Source organism: Pristiophorus japonicus, chromosome 3 (assembly GCF_044704955.1).
Source record: "Pristiophorus japonicus isolate sPriJap1 chromosome 3, sPriJap1.hap1, whole genome shotgun sequence".
NCBI classification, from domain to species: Eukaryota; Metazoa; Chordata; class Chondrichthyes; family Pristiophoridae; genus Pristiophorus; species Pristiophorus japonicus.
The window spans coordinates 144,408,137-144,432,278 of record NC_091979.1 but is presented as its reverse complement, the minus strand read 5'-3'; the positions used below and the strand labels follow the sequence as shown (position 1 = coordinate 144,432,278).

Here is a 24,142-nt window from a genome sequence, read left to right as displayed (position 1 = left end):
GCCCTCGCTGGGCTGCAGTGTAGCTGGCCTTGCTGGGCTGCCTGGTGCGGTGAGTCCTGCTGGGCTGCTGCGGGTCATGGGTTCTGCTTCGTGGCCAACCGCGGTGTTGGTTCCCACTCGTGTGTATGTTGGGGGGTCAAAGAAGGTAGGATCCAAAGTGGGTTGCTCAGCATAGTCCGTGAATCTGAATTTGATTTGGTCCAAGTGTTTCCGGTGAATGAGTCCATTTGAAAGTTTGACCCGAAACACCCTGCTCCCCTCTTTGGCCACAATAGTGCCAGGAAGCCACTTGGGACCTTATCCATAATTCAATACAAATACAGGATCATTGATTTCAATTTTGCGTGACACATTAGCGCTATCATGATATGTACTTTGAGAAAGCTGCCTGCTCTCTACCTGTTCATGTAGATCAGGGTGAACTAACGAGAGCCTTGTCTTAAGTGTCCTTTTCATGAGCAGTTCAGCAGGTGGAATCCCAGTGAGCGAGTGGGGTCTCGTGCGGTAGCTAAGCAGAACTCGGGATAGGCGAGTCTGCAGTGAGCCTTCAGTTACCCTCTTCAAGCCCTGCTTGATAGTTTGCACTGCTCGCTCTGCCTGACCATTGGATGCTGGTTTGAACGGGGCAGATGTAACATGTTTGATCCCGTTACGGGTCATGAAATCTTTGAACTCGGCCCGTTGTCACTCACAAGGACATCAGGTAGTCTGTGCGTGGCAACCATGGCCCGCAGGCTTTCAGTGGTGGCAGTGGACGTGCTTGCTGACAGTATCTCACATTCAATCCATTTGGAGTATGCATCTACAACCACAAGGAACATTTTACCCAAAAACGGGCCTGCATAGTCAACAGGGACTCTGGACCACGGTTTGGAGGGCCAAGACCATAAACTTAGTGGCGCCTCCCTGGGTGCATTGCTTAACTGCGAGCATGTGTTACATCTGTGCACGCAGGACTCTAAGTCCGCATCGATACCGGGCCACCACACGTGGGATCTGGCTATCACTTTCATCATTACGATGCCAGGGTGGGTACTGTGGAGGTCACTGATGAAAGTGTCTCTGCCCTTCTTGGGGACCACTACCCGATTGCCCCACAGAAGGCAGTCTGCCTGTATAGACATTTCATCTTTGCGCCACTGGTACAGCATTATCTCTTCCTTCATTTCCACTGGGCCACTGGACCAGCTCCCGTGAAGCACACAATTTTTTACTAGGGACAGTAAGGGGTCCTGGCTCGCCCAGGTTCTAATCTGACGGGCTGTGATGGGTGATTGCTCACTCTCGAATGCTTCCATGACCATGACTAAATCTGCGGCTGCGCCATTTCCACCCCCGTGGTGGGCAATGGCAGCCTACTGAGAGCATCGGCACAGTTATCTGTGCCTGGCCTGTGGCGGATGGCATAGTTGTATGCGGACAACATGAGCGCCCATCTCTGGATGCGGACCATGCATTCGTATTTATCCCCTTACTCTCGGAAAAGAGGGATATTAGTGGCTTATGGTCCATTTCCAATTCAAATTTTAGCCCAAACAGATATTGATACATTTTCTTTACCCCATAGACACACGCTAACGCTTCTTTTTCAATCATGCTGAAGGCTCTCTCAGCCTTAGACAGACTTCTGGATGCATAAGCAATGGTTACAATTTCCCAGATTCATTAGCTTGTTGCAATACACACTCGACGCCATATGACGACGCATGACATGCTAGTACCAAACGCTTACATGGATCATACAACACAAGCAATTTGTTTAAGCATAACAATTTTCTAGCTTTTACAAAGGCATTTTCTTGGCTTTTGCCTCATACCCATTCATCTCCTTTACGCAGTAAGGCGTGCAGTGGTTCTAATAGTGTGTTGAGACCCGGTAAGAAGTTACCAAAGTAGTTCAGGAGTACGAGAAACGACCGCAGCTCCAACACGTTCTGTGGCCTCGATGCGTTCTCAATTGCCTCCGTCTTCGAATCGGTGGGCCTGATGCCGTCCGCTGCGATTCTTCTCCCCAGGATCTCCACTTCAGGCACCAGGAAAACGCACTTGGAGCGTTTCAACCTGAGTCCCACGGTTGAGTCGACTAAGAACCTCCTCCAGGTTCTGCAGATGCTCGACTGTGTCCCGACCTGTAAGCAAGATGTCGTCCTGGAAGACCACCGTGCGCGGGACTGACTTCAGTAAGCTTTTCTCTGGAATATCGCCGCGGTTGATCGAATCCCAAATGGGCATCTGTTGTAAATGAAGAAACCTTTGTGCATGTTGATGCAGGTGAGGCCCTTCGATGATTCCTCCAGCTCCTGCATCATGTAGGCCGAGGTCAAGTCCAGCTTTGTGAACGTCTTTCCTTCCGCCAGCGTAGCAAAAAGGTCATCAGCCTTTGGTAGTGGGTATTGATCCTGCAGGGAGAAACGATTGATAGTTAATTTGTAATTGCCACAGATTCTGACGATGCCGTCTTCCTTGAAGACTGCAATAATCGGACTGGCCCACTCATTGAATTCGATCAGTGAAATTATGCCCTCTTGTTGCAGCCGGTCTAGCTCGATCTCTACCCTCTCATCATGTATGGTACTGCTCTCGCCTTGTCGCACCCCCGGAATTAGGTGGATCTGCACTTTTGCTCCTTGGAACTTCCCAATGCCTGGTTCGAACAGCAAAGGGAACTTGTTTAAGACCTGGGCACACGAAGTGTCATCAACGGATGTCATTCCAGTTCCAGCGTATCTTTCCCAGCCAGCTCCTGCCGAGCAGCGTGGCACCATCGCCTGGTACCACCCAGAGTGGTAGCTTGTGCACCGCTCCATCGTAGGAGACCTTTACAGTAGCACTGCCGATTACGGGAATCAGTTCTTTCGTGCAAGTTCTCAGTTTCACGTGAATGGGAGTCAAACTGGCCTTGAGGCTTTGCTGTACCATCATTTTTCGAAAGTCTTTTTGCTCATAATGGACTGGCTCGTGCCCATGTCCAGCTCCATTGACACCGGGAGTCCATTTAGTTCAACCTTCAGCATTATTGGGGGACACTTTGTGGTAAATGTGTGCACCCCATATACCTCTGCCTCCTCGGTCTGAGGCTCTGGTTCGTCGTGATCCGCCGTGGGTCTGTCCTCCTCTGCAACATGGTGGTTTGCAGGATTACAGGGTTTGCAGCTCACCCGCACATACGTTGGAGGTGTCCCATTGTTCCACAGCCCTTGCAAACGTACCCTTTTAAGCGGTATGAATGGAAATGATGATCACCCCCGCAGCGCCAACAAGGTGTTAATGGCCTAGCATTCATCACCCTTGATGGTGGACTCAGACATCTGCGGTTGTGCAGCTGCAGGCAAGTGGGGTCTTCCCTGTACGTTGCGATTTGAAAACAACATCACTTTGTTCACAGTACTTGTAGCAGCACTCGTGTGCTGAGAGATTTGCTTAGTATTGTCACTGGTGGCAATGAACGCCTGGACTATCGCTATGGCCTTACTCAAGTTTGGGATCTCTACAGTCAAAAGTTTGCAAAGTATCACTTCAGGGCCAATGCCAAGTACGAAAAAGTCTCTGAGCATGTGCTCCAAATGTCCTTCAAATTCGCAATGTCCTGCCAGGCGTCTTAGCTCGGCGACATAACTCGCCACTTCCTGGCCTTCAGACCTTTTGTAGGTGTAGAACCAGTACCTCGCCATCAGAACGTTTTCCTTCGGGTTCAGATGCTCCTGGACCACTGTGCACAAATCACCGTATGATTTCTCTGTGGGTTTTGCTGGAGTAAGCAGATTTTTCATGAGGCCATACGTTGGTGCCCCGCAGACGGTGAGGAGAATCGCCCTTCGTTTAGCAACGTTCGCTTCTCTTTCCAGCTGGTTGGCCACGAAGTATTGGTCGAATCTCTCTAAGAAGGCTTCCCAATCATCTACTCCCGAGAATTTCTTCAGGATGCCCACTGTTCTCTGCATTGTTGGGTTCGTCATCTGTATCTCGTCGCCAGTTGTTATATACGAATAAAGATTCTGACTGGATACTGTGAGTTCAAAGTAAAGTGTGACCGTAGTCTTTTATTGCAGGTCTCCAGAGTGTCTCTCCATCCTGTGAGGCCTCCTTAAATATCTGTGCTCCCAAGCGATTGTGGGATCCCTTGGGACTCCAGGGGATGAGCCCTCTGGTGGCTGTACAAGGCATATACAAGTTTACATTCATAACAACTATCATATACATTAATGATTTAGACGAAGGAATTGAATGTAATATCTCCAAGTTTGCAGATGACACTAAGCTGGGTGGCAGTATGAGTTGTGAGGAGGATGCTAAGAGGCTGCAGGGTGACTTGGACAGGTTAGGTGAGTGGGCAAAGACATGGCAGATGCGGTATAATGTAGATAAATGTGAGGTTATTCACTTTGGTGGTAAAAACAGGAAGGCAGATTATTATCTGAATGGTGACAGATTAGTAAAACGGGAGTTGCAACGAGACTTGGGTGTCATGGTACATCAGTCATTGAAAGTTGGCAGACAGGTACAGCAGGCGGTGAAGAAGGCAAATTGCATGTTGGCCTTCATAGCGAGAGGACAGGGCCTTCGTGAGGCCACACCTTGAATATTGTGTGCAGTTTTGGTCTCCTAATCTGAGGAAGGACATTCTTGCTATTGAGGGAGTGCAGCGAAGGTTCACCAGACTGATTCCCGGGATGGCAGGACTGACATATGAAGAAAGACTGGAGCGACTAGGCTTATATTCACTGGAATTTAGAAGAATGAGAGGGGATCTCATAGAAACATATAAAATTCTGATGGGATTGGACAGGTTGGATGCAGGCAGAATGTTCCCGATGTTGGGTAAGTCCAGAACCAGGGGTCACAGTCTAAGGATAAGGGATAAGCCATTTAGGACCGAGATGAGGAGAAACTTCTTCACTCAGTGAGTTGTGAGCATGTGGAATTCTCTACCACAGAATGTTGTTGAGGCCAGTTCGTTGGATATATTCAAAAGGGAGTTACGGCTAAAGGGATCAAGGGGTATGGAGAAAAAGCAGGAATGGGGCACTGAATTGCATGATCAGCAATGATTATATTGAATGGTGGTGCAGGCTCGAAGTGCCGAATGGCCTACTCCTGCACCTGTTTTCTATGTTTTTATGTTTCTGTATGATTATGGTGACCATAATGCACATTAACAGGACTAAACCAAGAGGAATTTTTTTATTTTTTTTTATACACACAATGACATCAATATAGTATCTTAAGGCTCATTGCAGCTCAGTGTAGTATAGGTCCTGGGAAAATAATTCCTGACCACACTTTTTTGTGTTACTCTCTCATTTTTATTTAAGTGCTCTTACAGTCTCACATAGTTGCCATTGGAAGCCATTTGGCCACACCGTGACTAGATCCTATGCGTATGCATGTCCTGCTGCCATGACTCAATTTCAGATCATGATGCACACAGTGAGGCAGTTACATTTTCCCAATGTAATGGCAAGAGCCCGACCCAAGCTGACATTTCAGTGCAGTCTTGAGGGAGTGTTGCATTGTGGGAAAGCAGACTTTTGGAAGAGACATTACTCTAAAACCCTATCTGCCTGTGCAGCTGGATGTAAAAAAAATAGCACAACACTTTTTCAGTAGCGGAGCAGAGAATTGTCCTGATGTCCTGCCAACATTAATCCCTCAAACAACATCACCAAATGGACATTCACCTCATTGGTGTTTATCGATTCTTTGTGTGTGCAAATTGGCTGCAGAGATGCAGTGATCGTGACTATCTTTAAAAAAGGGGACAAGTCCGACTGCGGCAACTACACAAGAATCTCCCTGTTATCAGCCACTGGGAAAGTCGTCGCTAGAGTCCTCCTCAACTGTCTTCTCCCTGTGGCTGAGGAGCTCCTCCCGGAGTCGTAGTGCGGATATAAATTGGCCAGAAAAAGCAGCAAACCTGAGGACGGGGAGAAATTTAGAATTCAGCAGAGGAGGACAAAGGGTTTAATTAGGAGGGGGAAAATAGAGTATGAGAGGAAGCTTGCTGGGAACATAAAAACTGACTGCAAAATCTTCTATAGATATGTGAAGAGAAAAAGATTAGTGAAGATAAACGTAGATCCCTTGCAGTCAGAATCAGGTGAATTTATAATGGGGAACAAAGAAATGGCAGACCAGTTGAACAAATACTTTGGTTCTGTCTTCACGAAGGAAGACACAAATAACCTTTCGAAATACTAGGGGCCAAGGGTCTAGTGAGAAGGAGGAACTGAAGGAAATCCTTATTAGTCGGGAAATTGTGTTAGGAAAATTGATGGGATTGAAGGCCGATAAATCTCCAGGGCCTGATAGTCTGCATCCCAGAGTACTTAAGGAAGTGGCCCTAGAAATAGTGGATGCATTGGTGATCATTTTCCAACAGTCTATTGACTCTGGATCAGTTCCTATGATCAGTTCCTAGCTAATGTAACACTTTTTTTAAAAAGGAGGGAAAAAGAAAACGGGGAATTATAGATCAGTTAGCCCGACATCAGTATGGGGAAAATGTTGGAATCAATTATTAAAGATGAAATAGCAGCGCATTTGGAAACCAGTGACAGGATAGGTCCAAGTCAGCATGGATTTATGAAAGGGAAATCATGCTTGACAAATCTTCTAGAATTTTTTGCGGATTTAACTAGTAGAGTGGACAAGGGAGAACCAGTGGATGTGGATTATTTGGACTTTCAAAAGGCTTTTGACAACGTCCCACACAAAAGATTGGTGTGCAAAATTAAAATCAAAGTATTGGGGGTAATGTACTGATGTGGATAGAGAACTGGTTAGCAGACAGGAAGCAGAGAGTCAGGATAAACGGGTCCTTTTCAGAATGGCAGGCAGTGACTAGTGGGGTGCTGCAGGGCTCAGTGCTGGGACCCCAGCTATTTCCAATATCCGTCAATGATTTAGATAAAAGAACTGAGTGTAATATCTCCAAGTTTGCAGATGGCACAAAGTTGGGTGGCGGTGTGAGCTGTGAGGAGGATGCTAAGAGACTGCAGGGTGACTTGGACAGATTAGGTGAGTGGGCAAATGCATGGCCGATGCAGTATAATGTGGATAAATGTGAGGTTATCCACTTTAATGAAAAAAACACGAAGACAGAATATTATCTGAATAGTGGCAGATTAGGAAAAGGGGAGGGGCAACTAGACCTTGGTGTCATGGTACATCAGTCATTGAAAGGTGGCATGCAGGTACAGCAGGCGGTGAAGAAGGCAAATGGCATGTTGGCCTTCATAGGTAGAGGATTTGAGTATAGGAGCAGGGAGGTCTTACTGCAGTTGTACAGGGTCTCACCTGGAATATTGTGTTCAGTTTTGGCCTCCTAATCTGAGGAAGGATGTTCTAGCTATTGAGGGAGTGCAGCGAAGGTTCACCAGACTGATTCCCGGGCTGGCAGGACTGACATCTGAGGAGAGACTGGATCGATTGGGCCTGTATTCACTGGAGTTTAGAAGGATGAGAGGGGATCTCTTAGAAACATAGAAAATTCTGATGGGACTGAACAGGTTAGATGCAGGAAAAATTTTCCCGATGTTGGATAAGTCCAGAACCAGGGGACACAGTCTAAGGATAAAGGGTAAGTCATTTAGGACTGAGATGAGGAAAAACTTCTTCACTCAGAGAGTTGTTACCCTGTGGAATTCTCTACCACAGAGAGTTTTAATGTCAGTTAATTGGATATATTCAAGAGGGAGTTAGATATGGCCCTTATGGCTAAAGTGATCAAAGGGTATGGAGAGAAAGCAGGAAAGGGGTACTGAGGTGAATGATCAGCCATGATCTTATTGGATGGTGGTGCAGGCTCGAAGGGCCGAATGGTCTACTCCTGCATCTATTTTCCATGTTTCTATGTTTCTATGTTTGTCCTCTCCGGGGCACAATGGACATGATTTTTGCAGTGCCACAGCTACAGGAAAAATGCAGGGAACAGCGCCAGCCCTTATACATGGCCTTCTTCAACCTTACAAAGGCCTATGACACTGTCAACCGCGAGGGTCTATGGAGCGTCCTCCTCCGTTTCGGATGCCCCCAAAAGTTCGTCACCATCCTCTGCCTGCTCCACAATGACATGCAGATCGTGATCCTTACCAACGTATCCAATACAGACCCAATCCATGTCTGGACCGGGGCAAACAGGACTGCGTCATCGCCCCAACCCTCCTCTCAATCTTCCTCGCTGCCATGCTCCACCTCACAGTCAACAAGCTGCCCCCCCAGAGTGGAACTAAACTACAGAACCAGTGGGAACCTGTTCAACCTTCGCAGTCTCCAGGCCAGGTTCAAGACCACCCCAAACTGTCGTCGAACTACAGTACACGGACGATGCCTGCGTCTGTGCATATACAGAGGCTGAACTCCAGGACATAGTCAACGTATTTACTGACGCATACGAAAGCATGGGCCTGACGCTAAACATCCATAAGACAAAAGTCCTCCACCAGCCTGTCCTTGTCGCACAGCACTGCCTCCCAGTCATCAAGATGCATGGCGCGGCCCTGGACAACGTGGATCATTTTCCATACCTCGGGAGCCTCTTATCAACAAGAGCTTACATTGACGACGAGATCCAACACCGCTTCCAGTGCACCAGTGCAGCCTTCGGCCGCCTGAGGAAAAGAGTTTTTGAAGACCAGGCCCTCAAAACTGCCACCAAGCTCATGGTCTACAGGACTGTAGTAATACCCGCCCTCCTGTATGGCTCAGAGACATGGACCATGTACAGTAGACATCTCAAGTCGCTGGAGAAATATCACCAACGATAGCTCTGCAAAATCCTACAAATCCGCTGGGAGGACAGATGCACCAACATTAGCGTCCTCGACCAGGCCAACATCCCCAGCATTGAAGCACTGACCACACTTGATCAGCTCCGCTGGGCAGGCCACATCGCTCGCATGCCAGACACGAGACCCCCAAAGCAAGCGCTCTACTCAGAACTCCTTAACGGCAAATGACCCAAAGGTGGGCAGAGGAAACATTACAAAGACACCCTCAAAAGCCTTCCTGAAAAAGTGCAACAACCTCACTGACACGTGGGCGTCCCTGGCCAAAGACCGCCTTAAGTGGAGGAAGTGCATCCGGGAGGGCGCTGACCACCTCGAGTCTCATCGCCAAAAGCATGCAGAAATCAAGCGCAAGCAATGGAAAGAGCATGCAGCAAACCAGTCCCACCTACCCCTTCCCTCAACGACTGTCCCACCTGTGACAGGGACTGTGGTTCTCGTATTGGACTGTTCAGCCACCTAAGGACTCAGTTTAAGAGTGGAAGCAAGTCTTCCTCGATTCCAAGGGACTGCCTATGATGATGATGATGTTTATAGATTCTTTCTGTGTGCAAATTGGCTCCCGACAAAAACAACCATGTCTATACTTCAAAAGTAATTAAGGTGGAGCAGTGAGGCATTGATCCAATGGCAGCATTTTCTATTGGATTCAATGAGGTTGGGTCAGTTACTTTGTGGAGTGCCCTCAATGGCAGGATAACTGCGAGTCGGCACTCAGAAAATAACAGTGCAATAATAGTCTTTGTCTTTTACTGTTCAAAGCAACTGAAAACAACCTAACTTCAATTAGGTGATGCGAAATACACAAGCAGCCCTCATCTTGTAGATATATTTGGTGACAGAAAGGTTGGTGTCATTCTTCTGCTAGTTGGAATGTTTCAAAGCAACAAAGTGCCTCCTTCAGCATCAATAAAAACTAATCAACAATCAAGGACTCCGAAGACTTACCTGCCTACTATCAACTAAGTTGTAAGTTTCTAATGCTAAACAAGGTTATATATCCTGAGTCGCAATCCAACCAATGAGGTAAATAAAAATATTCTGTAAAATGTAAATTTGCCAGTACAGCCTCTGCTTTCATCAGGCGAGTTTCGCAAGATACATTATCTGGAAATCTGTAAGAAATAGATGATTATTTCATGCTGGAAGTATTTTAGTAGCACTTACATATATTTCACTGTGGTCAAAGCGCTTTTTGAGATTTTCTAAGAAAGTGTGTTCGGTGAGAGGTTCTAAAAGTACACTGTCCCCCACCCCTATCATGTTGTCCAGAAGGGATGTTTTCACCTCTGATTTCGCCATTTTCTCCCTAAAATAAAATAGAAAACAAGTTCAAACTTGACAGTTTATGCTTACATCCACGAAACAGCTGTTTTCTAACAATCTATGTTCCTCTGACATCATTAAAGACATTATTTTTTCAAACAAACCTGAATCAAGGGATATGGGGACAGGGAAAGTGGGGTTGAGGTAAAAGATCAGCCATGATCATACTGAATGGCGGACCAGTTTCAAGGGCTGTATGTCCTACTCCTGCTCCTTTTTCTTGTGTTTTTACGATCACCATGGCCAACAGCCCAGAGAGCCCCAAAGGAAATTGTCCTCAATATGGCTACTGTCATTGCAAGTCAGAAATTTTCCTTACCCCTTGAGGTAAAACAAAACAACTAATGTCTTCATATAATCATCCTTCCCTGCTTAATTTATAAAGGTATGTAGATGATGAAATTTTTGATTGGAATACAAATAGCCAATTTTTGGAGAAATAGTGATTCATTGCTTATCGAAGTGCGATCTCCACAGGTACAACATGTGCTGAATGAAGTTGCACTGTGTGTGAATAAAGCTGACAACATACAATATATGGATGCTGACCTCACTCGTCACTTAACCTAAATATTCTACTGCAGTGACAAGATCAAGATTTTATATCCAAATTAGCTTGCAAATTAATACTAAATAATAATCTACTCAGGTTCTGAAAATCTGATTGAGGCATGTCTTGAACAATCATTGTCACATGTTCTTAATGTCATATTGGGCATGGTTAAGATATTACATTATGACAGCCTTTACAATAACTACAAGCAATATAGGTGTAATAGAGTTATATGGCTCTAGAATTATAAACCTTGCAACCATTACAACACACCTCAAAAGCATCATACTTCAAAAAGGTGTCATACATCTATATGGTAAAAAAAATACAATTGGCTCAAAGAACCACTATGTTAAGTTAACCTTGCTGATTGGTTGAAATGTCCCATTGACTAAATATGAAGTAATTGCAATCAATCACTAGACAAGTAGGAAAGCTTCCAATTAGCAAGCATCCAAATTACTATTTTTTTGATCCAACAGCAACTACTGTACCACAAAACAAACCATTTGTATTGCTGAAATTACTTTTTTCACACAATTTCAGCTCCAAATTTCCTTCTTTATTGAAGTCAGTGAATTCAGCTAAAAATGGCCCATTTAATAATATAAAAACATCCATTGGCCGGAATCATCTCAGAGCTGCTCTCGCTCCACTGCCATAACTTTGCCAGAAGTACGGCAGAAACCCCAATTGCCTGTAAACAAGGCTTCCACCACACATCTGACAATGTTACATTGCACAGCAAGCTCCCACAAACAGCAATGTGATAACAACCTGATAATCTGTTTTAGTAATGTTGATCGAGGGATAAATATTGGCCAGGACACCGGGCATAACTCCCCTGCTCGGCCTCGGAATAGTGCCTTGGGATCTTTTACGTCCACCTGAGAGGACAGACGGGGCCTCGGTTTAACGTCTCATCCGAAAGACGGCACCTCTGACAGTGCAGAACTCTCTCACTCCAATGCTCATGAAAACCAGGCAGAAAATGTATAATTAATAATTGTGATGTACAACTGATGGAAAAAAGTATTTTAAAATGTTAATTTCACAATGTTTTATACCATTTAAGAAAGTAAATAAAATTCTGAACGAATGATGTTTGAGTTTTTTTCTGTTGTTGAAGGGGATTGATGATTTCATGATGGAATGGGTATCAGTCTCTGTTGATACTAAGTTCAGACTGTGGCCTGATCCATAGCAAATAACCAAATGTTCAAATGCTGGTAATTGGAGACATGACATTGGGCAAAAATATACCTTGGCGCAGTGCTACCCCAGTGATGCCTTCACTGAAGAACAAGAACTACAAACCCACCATGGAAAGCAAGAAAGAAAGAACACAAAAATGTAACGATCAAGTAACTAACAGAGGAAAAAAGAAAGATTTTGCAGAGGCTTCAGAGTACTTGCATAATGATAGATGGAGCAAAAAATATTTTACATTAAATAACTGAGAATAAAAAGGACATACAAAATCACTTTATCTTAAAGTATTGTACATAGTAGGTAAATAGTATTAGAAACATTACATCCAAGAGGATCTGTAGCTTTCTGTATCAATAGTGTAATATATTTATCTCATTAGTCATATGATATATTGTTTCAGTAAATTTTCTGTATTAAATGACGGACATTACAGGATTGTTCATGCTACAGCAGAAACCACACTCCCGGTCCTGATCGTCACATGAGCAACACTAGAGGAGATCTGCTGGTGCTTCTTAAAATCCACCCAACTTATCCCTGGGGCTGCACCAAATTATTTGAACAGATTGTTCTATTACTGAGACAATTTAAGAACAAGCCCAAAGTACGGTAGACACATGCCTCTAATTTGTTCATATTTCAATTGTCAATCAACATAAAGAAAGACTTGGATTTATATAGCGCTTTTCACGACTACCGGACGTCTCAAAGCGCTTTACAGCCAGTGGAGTACTTTTTTGGAGTGTAGTCACTGTTTTAATGTGGGAATTACCCAGATTATCATGTGAATTACCCAGATAATAAATTAACGCCATAAATACATTTCAACATTTAGCTAACTATCACAACAGCACCATGTATTCTGTAGTAGAGGACTGAAAGGATGAAAGGAATAAATCTTTAATACCTGAACTTGTAATTGTGCACAAGCTAGTTCAATGACAAGTCATTTTATTGCCACAGGTCTATTCATTTAATTTCCAGCCAAATGTAAAAATATAATTCTTCAAACATTAAGATGGCAAAAGTATTTCAATATTTTAAATACAAATTAATTCAGTAGTAGTGTCACCCTTAAGTTTCATTTTATCTCAAGTAATACTGACACTTTTGCACATTGTTGCAAAAACAATCCACACCCAGCTATGGGGAATGCGCTGAGCTCTGACATTTAAATGCAAAATTCATCGCATTCCACAGCAATGATGTGCCTGGTTAGTATGAAAACACCAAGCATGGACTGGGTTGCTCACACACTTATTTCTGTGAACTCTAGTCAGCAGCTTCCAACCTATGTTGGTGCAATTTTTATATTTTCAGACAAAGAACAATCTCAACCCCTTTGCTGAATATGTCCATTCTGTCCGCAAGTGTAATCTTAATCTTCCCATGGCTTGCCATAACAGCTCCCCTTCTATTTCCATTTTTATCTTTCGGCCTTTGGGCAGACCCATATTATGCCATCATCACTTCCAGTGGGAAAAACCAGAGTGACAAGCCGAACAAAGAACTGGCAGTGCAACTCCCAAAGAATTTCCCACCAAATTCCACCCAAGTGCCAGTGCAAGTAAAGCAGAAAATCTAGGCCATATCTCAACTTTCTCCAGGACATCTTACAACCATCTGGTCTGAACATTGACTTTAGCATTTCAGACTGTAGTGATATCTTCCTAGAGGTAAAGGGGTTCCATCAATACTGGAAGGGTGATGTGGAAATTGGTTGGCATTGAGGGTGTGGACTCTTGGTTAGAACACAATTCTAGCAGTGGGGTGGGTCGGCATTCATGGTGGTGACCCAACTTTTCTCTTTTTGGCTGCTGGCAAGTCTGCTTTGTGTTTCTCGCACTCTCTGTTTTACTTTAGATTTCTTGCATTGCAGGTTTTTTCTTTCATTTCACCAATTTTTCCTCCCGTTGCTTTTCATCATTTTATTTACTTATTTCACACCCATTTGTTCTTTTAATGTCACTGAGAAAATCTTCATACTCCCATCCACCAATTTTTACTTCTTTCCAGATTTTCAGAAAAACCTGTTTAGACATTGAATCCACTTCTTCTCTTCCTTTCCTTCCCCCCCCCCCCTTTTTGTTTCATTCAATTCCATTGAAGAACTCACTTACTGTCCAGTTTCCAGTTCTGATGAAGGGTCCACACCCAAAACATTAACTTATGATTTCCCTTTAGAGGTGCTGCATATTTCCAGTATTCTCTGTTTTCATTTCAACCCCTCTTCACTATTATATAATATTGGCTTTCTGTTTTTAAGCTAATGCACATAATTTCCAGGATGAAGGAATGTCAATACCATTCATAAGCCAGCTGTTAAAATGTGATAGCCAGCAACCATAAGACAATTTGCCAGTTCAATTTCACTTGTTGTGGTGAACAACGTTCCCTTTAATATTTGAGGGGGCGCAGGGCCTTTTTAAGGGGCTGTGCGCCCCATTCAAAATACCACGCACGCGCGTTTTTTCCCCATTTAAAAGCCGGTTAGCCGGCTGAGCGGGAGCACCAGAGCGTTGTACGGCCGCGCGGCTTAAAGGGAACATTGGTGGTGGACCACCTAGCCTCTCCTGGTTACAAGGCTGAGATTAGGAACACACCACATAAGCAATTGCAGAAAAAACTTTACTCTCCTATTCAGTAGCTTAGAATATTGAATAACTTACACACTGCAGCCTAGTATCTGCCTCTCTGTAGAAACAAGTGAACTAACCCACAGGAGTAAAAACATGTATAGCCAGATGATGGTTAAAGTGGAATATAACAAAAATTTAGAACATAAAAAAAATCAACCAGCCCAGCAAACCAGATCATGTACAATCTCTATCATGAGTTCCCTCCATTTAATGTTCTGAGAGAAAGTCCAACATAACTACTCTCCAATTCCCAAAACTAATCAAGCAAAACTGCAAAACATTCATACAGCTCCATTATTGAATCCTAGCTGGCTACCCTCCAAAGGCAACATTCTGCACCCCACTGAACCAAGTATCACAAGAACATTTGTGTCCCATATAATAACTGACCATTTCAAACTAAACTTATCTGATCTTTAATCCTGTCCTCAACCAGATGCTTAATCAGCATTTGTACAAGAAGTGAACCAACACAACTTGGAACTAAAAAGAGTTTTCTCTGGAGACACTGCAGTTTTAAATGATTACCTGCACAGGTTTTCTCCTATACTGGCAGGCGTTATGTTCCACTAATTACAGTTCAACAATCTGCAGAGCTTTCATGTTATCTTTGCATACAGTATGATTTTGCTAGAAGCCATTGGTTACATAGACAGAAGAACAGTACATATAACTTTTATACAGCAATACAGGATATGCCAACTATGCAAAATGCATTACACTGGCTCGGTAACATTTTACATGTAACATTAGACCACTTGCACTATACAGAAGTTAATATTTACACTCATCCATTAGACTGCAATAAGTACATCAAGTACATTTAGCAATAGGCCAATGACAGTTAAAAAAAAGTCACTGAATCCATTTCACTTACTATACCATGCTCCCATACATCAGAAGCATCCCGCAAAAAATATTTCCAATAAAAACTTGTTTATGGATACAAGGTACAGTAAGAATACCTGATCTCCATTGCACGGCTTCCCTAATCATTTTATTACAGAATAAAATGTATTTTTTGCTCCTTCGTAGTGATGTAATTTGGACTTTGCTGCATCACAACTGCCTATGTGTAGAATGCAAATGTATATTTAAGTTTCACCGAGAAAGCCACATCAGTATTGTTCAAAAGACCAGGTAGATGTACTATGTCATTTATAATTTTATTTTGGTCAGCTAGTTGTCTCACCATGAGGAAATCCAACCTTATGCTCAACAGTCTCCAAACAAAACCACTGTAAAGATCCACATTACTAGAGTTTCCATTTTCTGGCTATGTAATATGTGCTCTGTCTCTCGAGGGGCACATTTAACCGCTGTTGGAGTTAACCAGCTAACACTGTGCAGTCCATTGACTGTCATGATTATATGGAGTCAAATGGGAAGAATCTGAACAGCAACAGGTCTAGCCCTCATGGTTCCATCAAAGAGCCAAACTAACTGACCAATCGTCAATAGTGCCCTGCAGTACTAATGCCCAACTTGGGTATTTGATCAATAAATCTGCAACAGAGGATCAACTCAGTTTCAATCTCCCATTGCTAGTTAATGCCTTGGAGCCAACTTAACTGCAAAGAGACTCTGCTTACTTTCCCTCTATCCTGGGAGGATAGATACTAGTTTTTTAAAATTCTACATCAGAGATTACATAGTGAGACTGCCATTATAATCAGGTGACCATCCCTATTCAGCAGTAAATACCATACGCAAATTCCACTGAGAAAATAATAAAAGAATTCATGTGGTACATCTATACTGAGATAGTTTAACTATACAGGAAATGCACTAGACACTGATCAATGTTGATAAAATGCTTGTAATGCATGTTGATAAGAAATAAACATAGAACAAGATTAACTATGTCGCTCTTAAAAATTGAGAATAAGGATTAGGCATTTCCTTAACAATGGCTTTTCAAAGACATATTCGATCAAGTAAGCTTCATTGTCTTAATTTAAAGAACAGCAACATGGAAGGATGACTAAAAATATTCCAGGGCTCATAGGCTGATACATCTCATTAATGCTCCAATGTGCTATGTCACAAAAGTGGTAGGATATAGGTTTGTGCTCTCATGCCCCACATAATGAGCTCTGAATCTCAGAAATGACTTCAGGGAGAAGTGACAAATGGATGCCAGCTGTTTCTCCAGAGCCACTGGTGAATCACCCAGGCTATTGTTGCATACCTACCAACATCTAACAGCAAACTCATGGCGGATGTCTGGGAATAAGTTGCCTGAATCATTAAACAGTGCCTGGAAATGATTTACAAGAGAGAGGGAAAATTATTCATTAAAATTAACAGGAAGGAGTAACGGAGAGAATAAATCATTTTTAAACATTCAATATATCTAGCATTTCAAAAGATCTTGAAGTGTCGAGGACTGAAAGGCAATCCTGTAAAGAAGAGCCTGTGTCATGGTGTAGGGGTACAGGTAACTGATGGACAAAGGAACTGTGCCATGGAGAGATAGCATGCAGGGCCACACATCATCCTCCACAGGCTGAGGTCCTGATCTCAGCCATGCTGTTGTAGGAGGCATAGAGTTGAGCCCAGGCAATTCTCCATTGAGGAAGCAGTTCTGGGGGAGGTGGGACCAGTACAAACTGGACGGTCTGCACTTGGGCAGGACCGGAACCAATGTCCAAGGGGGAGTGTTTGTAGTGCTGTTGGGGAGGAGTTAACCTAATATGGCAGGGGGATGAGAACCTATGCAGGGAGACAGAGGGAAATAAAATGGAGGCAGAAGCAAAAGATAGAAAGGAGAACAATAAAAGTGAAGGGCAGAGAAATCCAAGGCAAAAAACAAAAAGGGCCACATTACAGCAAAATTCTAAAGGGACAAAGTGTGTTAAAAAGACAAGCCTGAAGGCTCCCTGCCTCAATGCGAGGAGTATTTGGAATAAGGTGGACGAATTAACTGCGCAGACAGCACTTAACGGATATGATGTAAATTACGGAGACATGGCTCCAGGGTGACCAAGGCTGGGAACTCAACATCCAGGGGTATTCAACATTTAGGAAGGATAGGCAGAGAGGAAAAGGAGGCGGGATGGCTTTGCTGGTTAAAGAGGAAATTAATGCAATAGTAAGCAGAGACATTAGCCTGGATGATGTGGAATCGGTATGGGTGGAGCTGCGGAATACCAAAGGGCAGAAAACGCTAGTGGGAGTTGTGTACAGACCACCAAACAGTAGTAGTGAGGTTGGGGACAGCATCGAACAAGAAATAAGGGATGTGTGCAATAAAGGTACAGCAGTTATCATGGGCGACTTTAATCTACATATTGATTGGGCAAACCAAACTGGTAGCAATGCGGTGGAGGAGGATTTCCTGGAGTGTATTAGAGATGGCTTTCGAGACCAATATGTCGAGGAACCAACTAGAGAGCTGGCCATCCTAGACAGGGTGATGTATAATGAGAAGGGGCTAATTAGCAATCTTGTTGTGCGAGGCCCCTTGGGGAAGAGTGACGATAATATGGTAGAATTCTTTATTAAGATGGAGAGTGACAGTTAATTTGGAAACTAGAGTACTGAACTTAAGGAAAGGTAACTTCGACGGTATGAGGCGTGAGTTGGCTAGAATAGACTGGCAAAGGATACTTAAAGGGTTGACGGTGGATAAGCAATGGCAAACATTTAAAGATCACATGGATAAACTTCAACAATTGTACATCCCTGTCTGGATTAAAAATAAAACAGGGAAGATGGCTCAACCGTGGCTAACAAAGGAAATTAAGGATAGTGTTAAAACCAAGGAAGAGGCATATAAATTGGCTAGAAAAAGTAACAAACCTGAGGACTGGGAGAAATTTAGAATTCAACAGAGGAGGACTAATGGTTTAATTAAGAGTGGAAAATAGAGTATGAGAGGAAGCTTGCAGGGAACATGAAAACTGACTGCAAAATCTTCTATAAATATGTGAAGAGAAAAAGATTAGTGAAGACAAATGTAGGTCCCTTGCAGTCAGATTCAGGTGAATTTATAATGGGGAACAAAGAAATGGCAGATCAATTGAACAAATACTTCGGTTCTGTCTTCACGAAGGAAGACACAAATAACCTTCCGAATGTACTAGGGGACAGTGGGTCTAGTGAGAAGGTGGAACTGAAGGATATCCTTATTAGGCGGGAAATTGTGTTGGGGAAATTGATGGGATTGAAGGCCGCCTGATCGTCTGCATCCCAGAGTACTTAAGGAAGTGGCCCTAGAAATAGTGGAAGCATTAGTGATCATTTTCCAACAGTCTATCAACTCTGGATCAGTTCCGATGGACTGGAGGGTAGCTAATGTAACACCACTTTTTAAAAAAGGAGGGAGAGAGAAAACGGGTAATTATAGACCGGTTAGCCTGACATCAGTAGTGGGGAAAATATTGGAATCAATCATTAAGAATGAAATAGCAGTGCATTTGTAAACCAGTGACAGGATCGGTCCAAGTCAGCATGGATTTATGAAAGGGAAATCATGCTTGACGAAGCTTCTGGAAATTTTTGAAGATGTAACTAGCAGAGTGGACAAGGGAGAACCAGTGGATGTGGTGTATTTGGACTTTCAAAAGGCTTTTGACAAGGTCCCACACAAGAGATCGGTGTGCAAAATCAACGCGCATGGTATTGTGGGTAATGTACTGACATGGATAGAGAACTGGTTGGCAGACAGGAAGCAGAGAGTTGGGATTAACGGGTCCTTTTCAGAATGGCAGGCAGTGATTAGCGGAGTGCCGCAAGGTTCAGTGCTGGGACCCCAGCTCTTTACAATATACATTAACGATTTAGATGAAGGAATTGAGTGTAATATCTCCAAGTTTGCAGATGACACTAAGCTGGGTGGCAGTGGGAGCTGCGAGGAGGATGCTAAGAGGCTGCAGGGGGACTTGGACAGGTTAGGTGAATGGGCAAATGCATGGCAGATGCAGTATAATGTGGATAAGTGTGAGGTTATCCACTTTGGTGGCAAAAACAGGAAGGCAGATTATTATCTGAATGGTGACAGATTAGGAAAAGGGGAGGTGCAGCGAGACCTGGGTGTCATCGTACACCAGTCATTGAAGGTAGGCATGCAGGTACAGCAGGCAGTAAAGAAAACAAATGGCATGCTGGCCTTCATAGTGAGGGGATTTGAGCATAGGAGCAGGGAGATCTTACTGCAGTTGTACAGGGCTTTGGTGAGATCACACCTTGAGTATTGTGTGCAGTTTTGGTTTCCTAATCTGAGGAAGGACATTCTTGCTCTTGAGAGAGTGCAGCGAAGGTTCACCAGACTGATTCCCGGGATGGCAGGACTGACACATGCAGAAAGACTGGATCAACTAAGCTTATATTCACTGGAATTTAGAAAAATAAGAGGGGATCTCATGGAAACATATAAAATTCTGACGGGATTGGACAGATTAGATGCAGGAAGAATGTTCCTGATGTTGGGCAAGTCCAAAACCAGTGCTCACAGTCTAAGGGTAAGGGGTAAGCCATTTAGGACCGAGATGAGGAGAAACTTCTTCACTCAGAGAATTGTGAACCTGTGGAATTCTCTACCACAGAAAGTTGTTGAGGCCAGTTCATTAGATATATTCAAAAGGGAGTTAAATGTGCCCCTCACAGCTAAAGGGATCATGGGGTATGGAGAGAAAGCAAGAATAGGGTACTGAAGTTGCATGATCAGCCATGATCATATTGAATGGTGGTGCAGGCTCGAAGGGCCGAATGGCCTACTCCTGCACCTACTTTCTACGTTTCTATGAGGGCAATCTGTGTGTGAAGGTGGAAGATGTGGGTATGGTTCTTAATGAATATTTGCGTCTATTTTCACAAAAGAGAGGGCCAATGCAGACACTGATATCGAGGAGGAGGAGTGTGAATTATTAGATGAAATAAACATACTGAGAGAGGAGGTATTAAGGGGATTTAGCAGCTTTGAAAGTGGATAAGTCCCCAGGACAGGATGAAATGTATTTCAGGCTATTTAGCAAAGCAAAAGGAGAAATAGCAGAGGCTTTGACCATCATTTTCCAATCCTCTCTGGCTTCAGGTGTGGTGCCAGAGGACTAAAGGAATGCTAATGTGGTACCTTTGTATAAGAAGGGAGAAAGGGATAGACAGGCCAGTCAGCCTCACCTCAGTTGTGGGAAAATGTTTGGAAAAAATCCTGAAGGACAGGATAAATCTACATTTAGAAAGACACAGGTTAATCAGGGACAGTCAGCATGGATTTATTAAGGGAAGGTCGTGTCTGACTAACTTGATTGAATCTTTCGAGGAAGTAACCAGGAGGGTCGATAAGGGCAGCGCGTGTGATGTAGCGTATATAGATTTTAGCAAAGCTTTTGATAAGGTCCCACATGGCAGACTGGTCATGAAAGTAAAAGCCCATGGGATCCAGGACAAAATGGCAAGTTGGATCTAAAATTGGCTCAGAGACAGGAAGCAAAGGGTAATGGTTGATAGGTGTTTTTGTGACTGAAAGGATGTTCTCAGTGGGGTTCCGCAGGGCTCAGTGCTAGATCCTTTGCTTTTTGTCGTATACATCAATGATCTAGACTTGAATATGGGGGTATGATGAAGAAGTTTGCAAATTATACTAAAATCGGCTGTGTGGTTGATAATGAAGAAAGCTGCGGACTGCAGGAAGATATCAATCAACTGGTCAGGTGGGCAGAACAGTGGCAAATGGAATTTAATCCAGAGAAGTGTGAAGTAATGCATTTGGGGAGGGCTAACAAGGAAAGGGAATACACATTAAATGGTAGGACATTGAGAAGTGTAGAGGAACTAAAGGGATCTTGGAATTCATGTCAACAGATCCCTGAAGGTAGCAGGCCAGGTAGATAAGGTGGTTAAGAAGTCATACAGAATGCTTGCCTTTATTAGCCAAGGTATAGAATATAAGAGCAGGTGGGTTATGCTTGAACTGTATAAAACACTGGTTAGGCTACAGCTGGAGTACTGCATGCAGTTCTGGTCATCATATTACAGGAAGGACGTGATTGCACTGGAGAGGGTACAGAGGAAATTTACGAGGATGTTGCCGGGAATGGAGAATCTTAGCTATGAGGACAGATTGGATAGGCTAGGTTTGTTTTCCTTGGAACAGAGGAGGCTGAGGGGAGACCTCATTGAGGTGTATAAAATTATGAGGGGCCTCAATATAGTGGATAGAAAGGCCCTATTTCCCTTAGCAAAGGGGTCAACAACCAGGGGGCATAAATTTAAAGTAATTGGTAGAAGGTTTAGAGGGGATTTGAGGGGAAATTTCTTCACGCAGAGGGTTGTGGGGGTCTGGAACTCGTTGCCTGAAAGGGTGGTAGAGGCAGAAACCCTCACCACATTTAAAAAGTACTTGGATATGCACTTGAAGTGGACCTAGAGCTGGAAAGTGGGATTAGGCTGGATAGCCTCTTGTTGGCCAGCACGGACACGATGGGCGAAATGGCCTCCTTCTGTCCTGTAAACTTCTATGATTCTATGAAAAGTTTACCGAATACTCTTTCTAGTGATCACTATGCCTCTTTAAATGGATTTCGCTTAACATTTCGCTGATTCAACACACACAGGAGTGTGACAAGATACAAAGACCTCACACGATGTCGTTACACACATAACTTTTCAGAAACTTAAGAGGAAATGCTCGCGTATTCAGGATTTCCCATACCGGCCTAGACTGCCCTGCAGATAACTGTATGCGGTCTGCAGGAATTAACCAGGCGTTTCTCCCTGACCTTTACCTGCTGCCCCAGGACTTTAAAGTGCAGACACTGTACTTCCGTGTCACTCGAGCAGAGACACGTTTTGTTTCTAGAGGGTTACTTCCTCTTTAATTCGTTGCTCTTTAAACCTATTATTGTAGGTTCTTAAGAAATCGATTACAGTAGAATTTCAAACCTCATCGCGCATAAGGCGCTGATGGAGGGGTGGAATGCAAGCTTCTTAAACCACGCTGACTGCACTGTTCAAAGTAAAGCGCTGGGAAAGACGCTGAAATGACTCCTCCTGTCGCCTATTCATATGGCCACACAACTAACAATGTCTGAGTACTATTCATATAGCAAGAGTAAATCGACAAGACTATTGGGGTGGGCGGCTCACAAATGACACAAACCTCGGGACAGTACTGTACCATCAAGCCAGTGCGCAGTCCGGCAGAAACGGGCAAGAACGAACAAAGTCACCCGACCAGTTGTAAATGTGGGGACAAGTCACAAACCACGAGTCAGCGGAACAGGATCGCGTGAAAAAAGTGAAGGCTAGCAGCAAAAATATGGCAGTTTCCGCTCATCAGATTACCCAAAACCATAAACATCAGAAAGATGAAAGGAGGAGGAGGGGGCGGGGGGTGGAAACTGGAAGAAATCATCTGGTTTCAATCACATCTGAATCACATTATTGTAGCGGCGCGGATGCAGATTCATTGAGAAACGATTGCAGATTTCACACACCAGTCAGGGTTTAAAAGAATAACATGTTAAGAGCGAGTTTAAAACTAAGCCCCAGTCCCCTTTGACTGAGAGATATTCCGAGTAGTTGCTGATGGTGAGAGTGATCTGACACGCACTGTCCATCCGCTCGCCTCCAGAAAGCATGAAGCAGCAAATGGAAAATGCTCCCCAATCTCCTGTTACACTGACAAACTCTTCAGCAAGACAAAAGCAGAAAGATCGCAAACTAAATATAAATCAGATTGCTGCTCTTTTGCTCTTTGTTCGGGTCAAGGGGACGGTTTTGTTTAATAAACAGATTTGAACATCTAAGCAACTGTACGGTCACCAGCCAGCTCATTTACCCCAGTGGACACATTTACAGTACTTTGTCTTGAAACCAGCGACCTTTTTCCATTGAAATCTTAATTTTCAACATATTTAAAATGTGGTCCCGCCACCCCATTCAATTTTATATCCGTTAAGCGATTCCAAAAAAATCCCGCCACATTTTAAAGTTTACAAAGCTTTCCCCCACCTCCCAGATGCCAAGCCCCTGTGACCCAGTGGTTACTTTTAGTGAGAGAGAGAAAAAAAAAGCACATTACCTTCTCTTTGAGGCTGCTGTGTGAAAATCTGAGCACTTTTCCTTTGTGGAGCCGGCGCTGCCACAGTGAAAGAGGACAATGGCTGGGGAGCGGGTTCTGGTGTCACAGCTGCCTCCCGCTGCTGCTGCTCTCCTCTCTCCTCTCTCCTCCCTCCCTGCCTGGCTGGCTAACCCCAAACCCAGTCAAGTCAGCCTCTCTGAGTCCCAGCCTCGGGCGGGGTGTGTCTCACTCAGCTCTCGCTCTCCATGCTAATCACCTTATGCTGCTGCTGCCTGCCCCGCCTCCTCCGGCAGCACCAGCACCGCTCCAGGTGAGGGCAGCCTGTTGGACCCGGGGGCAGAGAAAGAGGGAGAGGAGAAAGGGGCAGAGAGACAAAACAGATGGAATGGTTAAAGAACGGAGATATAAAGGGAGCCTAAGAGCAAAAGGTCAAGGGTGAAGAGACAGAGCGAGACAACGGGCTTGAGTCGCATATGGGAGATCCGCAATCCCACTAGGAAGTCAGGCAATTTATTTGGAAGAAACTCCCTTGGCTTTATTGTAGCATTTATACTTTTGCAACTGCCAACTATCCGAACTGAGACCCCCCACACCGCCC

General features: G+C 44.0%; 1 protein-coding gene across 4 annotated transcripts in view; it reads right to left on the bottom strand.

The window, feature by feature from the left end:
* The window catches only part of myo1b (myosin IB), a 391,964-nt gene extending 368,261 nt beyond the window's left edge, over positions 1 to 23,703 (bottom strand). For all 4 annotated transcript variants that reach the window (XM_070875885.1, XM_070875887.1, XM_070875886.1 and 1 more), the window contains exons 1-2: positions 23,545 to 23,703; positions 9,954 to 10,095 (exon numbers count right to left, since the gene is read on the bottom strand). In XM_070875885.1, the coding sequence (XP_070731986.1) occupies positions 9,954 to 10,088 (135 nt within the window). In that variant the 5' untranslated portion in view covers positions 10,089 to 10,095; positions 23,545 to 23,703. The remainder of the gene's footprint in view (positions 1 to 9,953; positions 10,096 to 23,544) is intronic.
* Between the last annotated feature and the right edge of the window lie 439 nt (positions 23,704 to 24,142).